Source organism: Microtus ochrogaster, chromosome 7 (assembly GCF_000317375.1).
Source record: "Microtus ochrogaster isolate Prairie Vole_2 chromosome 7, MicOch1.0, whole genome shotgun sequence".
NCBI classification, from domain to species: Eukaryota; Metazoa; Chordata; class Mammalia; order Rodentia; family Cricetidae; genus Microtus; species Microtus ochrogaster.
The window spans coordinates 22,408,118-22,417,228 of record NC_022014.1 but is presented as its reverse complement, the minus strand read 5'-3'; the positions used below and the strand labels follow the sequence as shown (position 1 = coordinate 22,417,228).

The window sequence follows — 9,111 nt, the reverse complement described above, 5'->3', positions numbered from 1 at the left end:
CCTCACTGACAGCAGAGGGCTCTCGGATGAGTTTCCAGTCATTCTATTCTAGTCCTCACTGACAGCAGAGGGCTCTCGGATGAGTTTCCGTCATTCCATCCCTGCCCTTCCTCTACCAGTTCCAGCTGCTTCTTGAACCAAGACACATTTTGGGGGACTTCTGGAAGTTACTGGAAGACACCAGTAACTAACAATGACACCCTTCCCACCCTCTAGTCTCGTATCCTACTCTGTCAGCTCTAGGCACCCTGGCCTTTTTCTGGCACCTTCTACTTTGCTCAGGCAGTGACTTGGTGCACATCTGCCCTATGGGCCACTTGTCTTCCTTTATAGAAGGCGTCTATGCAATTCCCACCCATCCTTCACATCAACATTGAAGCCCTTCCTCCCAGAAGTCCTTGTTTCTCCTTTTTTATAAACTCTCATATGTCATGTGTGCCTCCTCTTTAACACTTTTTGTGTTTGCAAGTTCACGTGTGTGTGCGTGTGTGTGTGTGTGTGTGTGTAAGGGCTGAAAATACAGCTCAGTAGTAGAGTGCTTGTGGAGCACAGGCAAAGTCCTGGGTTTAAGCCTTAGCATTACAAACTCCAAAACAAATTCACCTCATGCCTGGACTTGCTGGATTAATAGAAGGAAAAATAGAAAGGGGCTGAGAGACAGAGGTCACACATTCAGTCTCAACGCTGATGGAGAGGGACCTGGACCAGTGTCCTGCCTGGATGAACCCTGTGCTTTCAAGTATAAAGTACTGAGAAGAAGTCTTCAGTTTGTCTGTGGCCCTGAAAGCAGTTACAACCTGGTTTACTCTCTGTGCCTGGGCAGCCTAGAGGTTTGGGCAATGACATAGAGCCTAGGAGGGACAGAGAGACTCTAGGGTAAGGACCCCAAAGACCTGGAGCCAGCCCTGGCTGGCGGATAGCCTTGGGCCATTAGAGAAGGGGCCCAGGATCCCCCTTGCAAATGTTTGGATATACCTCCTACCAAGGCAGCCAGGGCTAATCCAGGGACCTCCTGTCCTTACGGTCCCCACTCCACCCACATTCACCAATTTACCAGATTCACCGGGCCCCAGAGAATTGACACTCACTACCAAGAGAGCCCCAGAGTTACCCAGCTTGTCTTTTCTTGTGGGTTCACAAAGGTGGGCTGTGTTTTGCCAGGTCACCATCATGAAAGGAACCAGGAGGGAGGCCAGTGTCTTTGCTTGGTTTTGTGGCAAGGAGGGGTCATGGAAGAGGGATATCAGGCAGGCTGAGAGTAGAGACAATCACTGGGCTGCCTTCCAGTCCCCACGTGGCTGTGAAATTGTGCTTGGGAGGGGTCCGCAGGGTTTCTGGCTTATCTGTTCCTACAGGCTGGCCTGGACTTGTCCACCCTCTCAGGTCCTTGATCTCCACTGTATTGCCTGTCACTGCCACACTGCCCCTGCCCTTCATTACCCTGAGAAAAAACACCTGGTATTGCTTGGTTCTTTGTCCAGCAGTCCCCTGGGAGGGAGGTCTGCACAAGAAGCCCAGGTCTTGTGTCCTGGAGGAGCGTCCTGTACTGTGGGTGGCAGGAAGGGTGGGGTGTATCTGGAAGTTCACAAAACCACTGTATGGCTTCCATCTCCCCGTGACTGAAGGACAAGCTTCCTGAGGTTTCTCTGCCCTCTCTCCGCAGTCTCGAAGTAGCGTGCAGCAGGGGGACATGGATGGGGCACGGAGGCTGGGGCGCCTGGCACGGCTGCTCAGCATCACCTTCATCATCCTGGGCATCGTTATCATCATTGTGGCTGTCACTGTCAACTTCACAGGTGAGGCACAGGGGCATGGAGCAGACAGAGCCTGGTGACGGGGCAGTGGTGAGGGTGTAGCCGTATCCAATCAGAGCCCGGGGACGGGGCAGTGGTGAGGGTGTAGCCGTACCCTTCCACTTCAGTCAAGACCATTTAGGTGAAGTGGGTTTTCTGACTCATCCTATGCTTGAACTTATGGATCAATGGAAAAAAAGTGTAGAATGGGCACCGGCCTAGGAATCAGAGGCCACAAATTCCAGTCTCAACTTTGATGGCCTGGGACCTGGGCCAGTGCCACATTTGACCGAACCTTGCATTTTCAAGTATAAGGTGCCGAGAGGAGGGTTCCACCATGGCGGAGCATCATTTTGTGAGCATCACTCTGGATAACGGGTGTGATGGCTCTGGAGACTGATGAATAGGCCTTCTTGCTGCACCGTCAGGGCAGACCGGAAACAAGTGGCATATTCGGAAGAAGGCAGAAGGCAGTGCTGTTAGTACCCGAAGGTGGCCCAGGGCACTTGTCCCAGGTGGACACTGTCAGCCATAGCTTTGGGAGTGTGGAGGCCATTCACCTCAGAGCTGTCCCAAGCATGGGACACTCTGGGACATTTCTGTCCCAGAAATCAATCTAAGCCTCTCCCATAAAGACCCTGCTGTTCAAAATGTGCTCCACGGTCCTGCTACAGGGGCATCACCTGGGGCTGTTTTAGACTCTCAGACTCCACCCTGCACTCCCTGAATGGCAAACCTGCACTTTTGACTCTTTCTTCTCTACGGTAGTGCTGAGGATGGAGCTCAGGGTGCCACTCATGAGCTAACCACCAGCCAAGAATCTACATCCTAATAAGATTTCCAACTCAGGTACCAGTGTGGGAGGTGCTGACCTAGAGTGGGAAGTGCTCAAAGCCTGGGGCCCAGTGTAGGGTCATGGGAAGGAAGTCTTGTCTACTCAGGAGAAGCAAGTGTGCAGGTTTTCTGTCAGCTTGACTGCGCTCAGAGTTCAGACCCTCCACTCACTTCCAGTGTCAATGAAGCTTCCTGTTTCCTAAGCTCTGAGCCTCCGCTTTCTCCACTAGTGTGGAGTTTGACGGGTCAGGAACCAGCAGCCTGGGGCACCGGGTTCCATATCCCTTACCGTGTCCCAGTCTACTTGTTCTGCTGCTTGTCATTGTGGCTGGGACAGGTTTTGAGCTCAGTTTGGCACAGGAAGTTTGCAGCTTTCATAAAGACATTTCAGGATGGGCTTCCCTAGTGTGGTGTGAAGCTGCATCTAGACACTCGGGGGGAAGTGACAGGAGTCTGTCTCGTGCTCTTGGGCAGCTTCCAGTATGTTGGCCTCATTTCTAGGCAGGCTCTCTCCTTATGATGGCAGGTGACAATCACCAGGGATAACAGTGTTCTGGGAGAGGCAAACATGCAAAGCAGTCCAGTAATTAGGCAGCGATTTTTTTGTTTTGTTATTTTGAGACAAGATTTCTCTGTAGCTTTGGATCCTGTCCTGGAACTAGCTCTTGTAGACCAGGTTGGCCTCAGAGAGATCCACCTGCCTCTGCCTCCCAAGTGCTGGGATTAAAGGCATGTGCCACCACTGCTTGGCATAACGATTTTTTTAAGTGATGTGTAGGGCATTGTGGCAGGTGTCTATAATCCTAGAATTTGGGAGGTGGATGTTGGAGGATCAGGAGTTTAAGGCCAGAGGGTTTAGGAGCAGTCATAGGTTATATGAGATGCTACCTAAAGACTGGGTGTGGTAGTTTGTGTCTTTAATTTCAGGACTTGGGAGGCAGAGGTGAGTGGCCTGATGCAAACTCCAGACTATCCAAGGCTACTTGGTGAAACCCTGTCTTTAAAAACAAAAAAAATTAAATTAAATAAATAGATAAATTGCCTCTAACTACAGAATCAAGGTCCCAGGGTTGATTTTAATTGGTCCGGTTAGTATCACATGACCACTCTCTAACCAATCACCAAAGCCACAAAATCTCATTGGTGGGAGTTTTTGCATAAGAGCCCCAAATCAAAGATGTCTCTGACCCTGTACCTCACCCTGGCTACCATTTCCCACCAAGAGACAATGCATCATGGGATCATGACTTTAAGTCAAGGCTCTGAAGACCCAGAGTTCCCAGCGTCATTTCACCGTAACCCTTCTTTTCTTTACAGTTCAGAAGTAACCGCAGAGCTGATTCTAGCAGAGGCAGATGCCAGCCGGCTGGAGAGCTCCCAACCCACACGTCCCCACACATTACAGAGGACAGGATGGTGGCTGTCAAGTCCCCACCTGTTCCCAAACTCCAAAAGCACAAACTTAGAGGGAAACCTCTACACCACTCCATTGTCAGCCTGTGGCAGATGGGAAGGAAAATCTGGAATGAAGTTGGCCGGGAACCCAATGAATAAGGAGGCTGAATCTCATAAATACATCACTCGCCTTTGGACCTCAGTTCTCAGGCTTGTTTCTCATCCCCACAATTCCTGGGACTCACACGCAGCGTCAACTGCCAGAATGGGAAGAAAACCAGCCCCACAGCCAAGAAAGAAACACCACACACCCTGAGTGTCTGGACACGAGCACAATCTGGGCCGCTGTCTTTTCTATTTTCTTGGTGGGGAGCAAACAGACTCTTTGCATGGTTTGTGCTGAGCATCCACAGTGATCCTAGCCTGAGCCCAAAGGTGGAGCTGTCACTCAGCATGGGCCCTGGATACCCATCGGCAAAGAGGCAAGAGCCATATGGAAACCTTCCACTGAAGCCTGGATAGGGATGGCATGGCGCGCCTGGCGCCCTTACTGAAATGAACTTCAGCCTCAATGCTTCTCCACCAAGGACTCAGGTCCGAGAGCATCTTCCAGAACTCCGGTGTCTGCCTCTTACTTCCCATCTGTGCTATAGCTTGGGACACCAACTTGAAAGTCTTAGAACTTGACCTGATCTCGGTCAGCCATGAGGAAGGGACAGAGCCTGAGTTCTCTCTTTGGGGGTCTGGGATTCCATCTTGGTACCCACGCTAGTGACCCAGGGGCTCTCTGTAGGGCACTCGGAGTCCTACACAGAAGAGCTGAGGTGGGCCTGACTGAGGCTGTTAGCCCAGCTCTAAGGCATGCTCTGTGCCTGACCATGTGTCCCTGGCCATACCCAGCAACAAAGGCCTTCCCTAGAGGTAACTCTGAGACTCCTAACGGACTTTCTGACTCATAGCTTCTCAGGAGTCTTCGAGCAGTTTTTAAGGGAGGGGGCTAGAGAATCTTAGGAAGGCTTGTTAGTTCATGATCCAGACTCCCAGGAGTCTAGAAGGGAAGGGCCAGCTGAAGGTTCAGTCTAGAGAGTGGGGACTGGGCAGGGAGTAAGAGCCCAGCTACAGCCTCTGTCTTAGGACCTAGTGAAACACGGGGAAGGAACTAGACAGAGCCCTCTGACGAATAGCCGCCTGCTTTTCGCCTCTGTGCAACTCCAGTTTTCTGCCTGGCAGAGCACACAGGCTGTGCCCATAGGGGATTCACCTGTTGGCCTTGCTTGCTCTGAGCCTCCACTAACCAATGCTATACCCCACCACCATCTTCACCTCAGATCTGGGAGGGGAGAAATGATCCAGGTTCCCCTGCCCAGCAGTTAGGGATACTGGGGAACAGGTCCAAAGCCACAACCACACTGGTTGGAGATTGAAAGTTCATTTTCTCTGAGCAAAATTAGGACCTTGATACCTCCTCCCCAGGGTTCCCTGCGTGGCTCCCTACAATCTCAGAGATGCCCTGGGCAGAGCAGGTTAGCACAGAGCACTGGCCTCTAGGAGAGGCTCTGGGGCTCCCAACAAGGTCAGGGTGGTGGCTGGGAGGGTTGAGGGGTTGGGAGCATCTCACTAGGCTTGGTGCACCTAAATCAGATCCCTATTTGGGGAATAAACTTGGGCTTATGTTCCTAAAACAAGGACTGGCTATGCACACTTTATGGAATTTTTGAAGCCAAACTAGGGTTGTCCCCATTTGCTGTGGGAAGTAAGTGGGTCAGGGGAGATGTCTATGGAAACAGCCTGTCACAGGCTCCTGATCCTGAGTGGGCGTCTCCTAAAGTCCCCCCCCACACACACACACTGGGAGTCAAGTTTTGGGAAAGGAAAGACACTGTCCAGGGATTGTCCCGAGGGGAGAAGAGGCAGAGGCAGCTTTATCTTCAGCCTCGGCATCACTGGAGTCCAGCCCACACCCAGCCATTCCTTCCCTTCCCCTACTCACAAGTGCTCACTAGGCCTGTCATTCACATCCTCACACACTTATTCACACTTTAGCCTGGAACCATTGGGGTCTCTGCATCAGGGAACGGCTTAGCTGGAACATTCTTCCATTTGGGCAAGAGAAACCTGAGAGCCTTCCCGTGGTTCCAGAAACACAGCCTGGAGGTTCCCGGGTGTTCCCTGGGCAGAAAGGAGCACAGGACAGGAGGAGGAGGAGAGACCAGGGATGGAAGAAGACTGAGGGAGGTTCTCTCACAACCCGGTTCCCACGAAGCTGGGAGGGACAGGGGCGCTGCTGTCCCAACACTGTCTTGGTTTGGGGCCAGCTGCATGAACACAGTGGCTGAGGGTACTGACCTGGCCTCTCCTGGGCATCCTAGTGGACAGCAAGAACCGGCCCCTCCCCACCACTCACTAGTGACTCTGTATTTCTTGGCATGGAAAGAAATAAAGCTGAACATATGTGTTCCCTGTGTGTGTACTGCTGAGGTCGGGTCCCAGGCTGTCAATCACTGGGCTGGGCTGTGGGCCTGGGGATCCTGTGGTCATTGGGGTTCCACAGACAATTCATGGCATTCCTGTGGGCAAGTCACCATTCTCTCCAGGCCTTGGCTTTACAGGTGGGCAATGGCTGGTCCCGCCTTCCCTGTCTTGTTCGTGTGTGCATGCAGATGTGTGTGCATGCAGATGTATGTGCATGCTTGTGGAGGCCAGAGGTCAACCTCCAGGGTTGTCCCTCGGGAGCCATCTAGCTTGTGTTTTGAGACAGAGTCTCTCACTGGGACCTGGGCTTGCTGATTAGGCTAGGATAGCTAGCCAGCCCGCCCCAGGGACCCCCCTGTTTCTACCTCTCAGAAGTGGGGTTGCAAATGTGTGGCATCACATCTGAATTATAATATCTATCTATCTATCTATCTATCTATCTATCTATCTATCTATCTATCTATCTATCTGACTATTTATTTTTGAGATAGGGGTTCTTTGTGTAAAAGCTCTAGCTGGACTTGAACTCACAGAGATCCATCTACCTCTGCCTCCCAAGTACCAGGATTAAAGGCGTGCACCACTACCATCTGGTTTCCCACCTGGATTTTTACGTTGAGTGCTGGGAATAGAACTCAGGTCCGAGGCCGGGCGGTGGTGGCGCACGCCTTTAATCCCAGCACTCGGGAGGCAGAGGCAGGCGGATCTCTGTGAGTTCGAGGCCAGCCTGGTCTACAAGAGCTAGTTCCAGACAGGCTCCAAAACCACAGAGAAACCCTGTCTCGAAAAACCAAAAAAAAAAAAAAAAAAAAAAAAAAAAAAAAAGAACTCAGGTCCGTGTGTTTGCATGGCAAGCACTTTACCAACTGAGCCATCTCCCAAGACCCCTTCTGTCCTTCCTGCTCATGGTCCAAGATCTTGAGCTGGAGAAAGAAGGCAGGAAACCAACTTTTGTTGTGCATGGCAAATCTCATGGCCACCCTGTGGGTGAACTCACATGGGTAAACTGAGGCTCAGAAATATTCCGGGTTTTATCTAAAGTCACACCATGATTGACACACAGAAGATCCTAAAGACGTTTTGGTGAGGTAATTCCCTCCTTAGCTTCTTACTGCACACTTTGCTGGTCCAGAAGGAAAAGCCCAATGGGAGGAAGGGAGACAGGGATGGTTTGAGGGGGAGGAGAACTGATTTCTAGCAGCTGTGAGCCACAGGCAGGGGCTGTTTTCTTGGGTGGGGGGAGGGAGCATTGGCAGGGTCACCAGGCTAGACAACCAATGGTTAGGGAAGGAAATGCTGTGAACACAGAAACGGGAGGGGGAGGGAGGGAGAGAGGGTCCTAGGGCTCAGGAGGAGCAGGACAAAATAGGTCAGGTCACGGTGATAGGTTCAAATCTCAGCGGGCTATTTACTAGTTGGGGCCCTTGGGGAGGCTGCTAACTTCTCCCAGCCTTATCAGATCTGAAGTGTGAGCATTCAGTGAAATAATCCATGTCAAGATGAGAACATGACCTTCACAATCAACTCAGATCTACCTGTCACCCAAGAGCTGAAGTCAGAGTACACGTGGGACAGGACCCATGAGATCGGAGGCTAAGTCCAGCTTTCTCCCATGCCTTAGGAGGAGTGCCCGTGCCCGTACTTGGGGGCACCAGCATCATCTTAACCGCCTAATGCCTCTGAGAGGGCTTGTTCATCTTCCTGAGGTGAAGCAGGACTCAGAGAGGCACAAGGTTTGATGGGAGTGCTAGGCTTGAAGGTGTGTGCCACCACTCCAGGCTGCTGCTGCTGCTTCTTAATGGAAATGAAAGGAGTGTGGGTAACAGGGGCCTCTCTAGGCCTTAAGAAGCCTCCATAAAGATCAACATCTTCAGCCAGGCAGTGGTGGCACACCTTTAATTCTAATTCTAGTACTTGCGAGGCAGATGAATCTCTGTGAGTTCAAGGCTGGCGCCTGGTCTACAGAGCTAGTTCCAGGACGGCCAAGGCTCCACAGGGAAACCATCTAGAAAAACCAAAAAAAAAAAGAAAGGAAAAAAAGACAACTTCTAAGGTGGGGGTGGTGGCAGCTTCTTCCCCACCCTCCTGAGCTGTGACAGAAGCATCTTAAAACAAAGACCTCCCAGAACAGGGGCCCTGCAACTGGTCCAAAACGTTCAAAGCCTGATCAGGACACATTCACACTTCGGTTGTGGGTCAATCACCACCCAGACTTCCTTCAAACTGATCGGCCCTAGATTAGAGGAGGAAGATCCTTCAAAGACTTCAGAAACCAAACCAAAGAAAAACACCAGCCTTCAAGAGGAGGCTGGGCTTCCTGCGTGTTGTTGTATGTGTGCACTTCCTTTCCTTTAATGGGAGCCATTTGCTGGCTGGGGAGCAGGGGAGCCTGCACTCTCTTCCAGGAGGACTGGTCACTTTAAAGCGCTTCACTGCACAGCTCTGTCTCTGACCGCCACACTGCTCACAGCTGCTGCCTTAGGGCTGCATGGCGGCCATCTTCTAAAGAGCATTAACATAAACCCTGACGGGCCACAGTAAGAAGAAATGCCACCAGGGCGATGTCACTTACATGGGCACCATTATTAGGGCTACAGAGACAAAAGGCAAACATCAG

At 51.6% G+C, this 9,111-nt stretch overlaps 1 protein-coding gene across 1 annotated transcript in view; it reads left to right on the top strand.

Moving 5' to 3' along the window:
- Nucleotides 1-6,463, top strand: part of Trarg1 (trafficking regulator of GLUT4 (SLC2A4) 1) — an 18,924-nt gene extending 12,461 nt beyond the window's left edge. Inside the window, exons 2-3 of the mRNA XM_005349514.3 lie at nucleotides 1,664-1,796; nucleotides 3,945-6,463. Coding sequence (XP_005349571.1) covers nucleotides 1,664-1,796; nucleotides 3,945-3,955 — 144 coding nt within the window. The 3' untranslated portion in view covers nucleotides 3,956-6,463. The remainder of the gene's footprint in view (nucleotides 1-1,663; nucleotides 1,797-3,944) is intronic.
- Nucleotides 6,464-9,111: the final 2,648 nt, after the last annotated feature.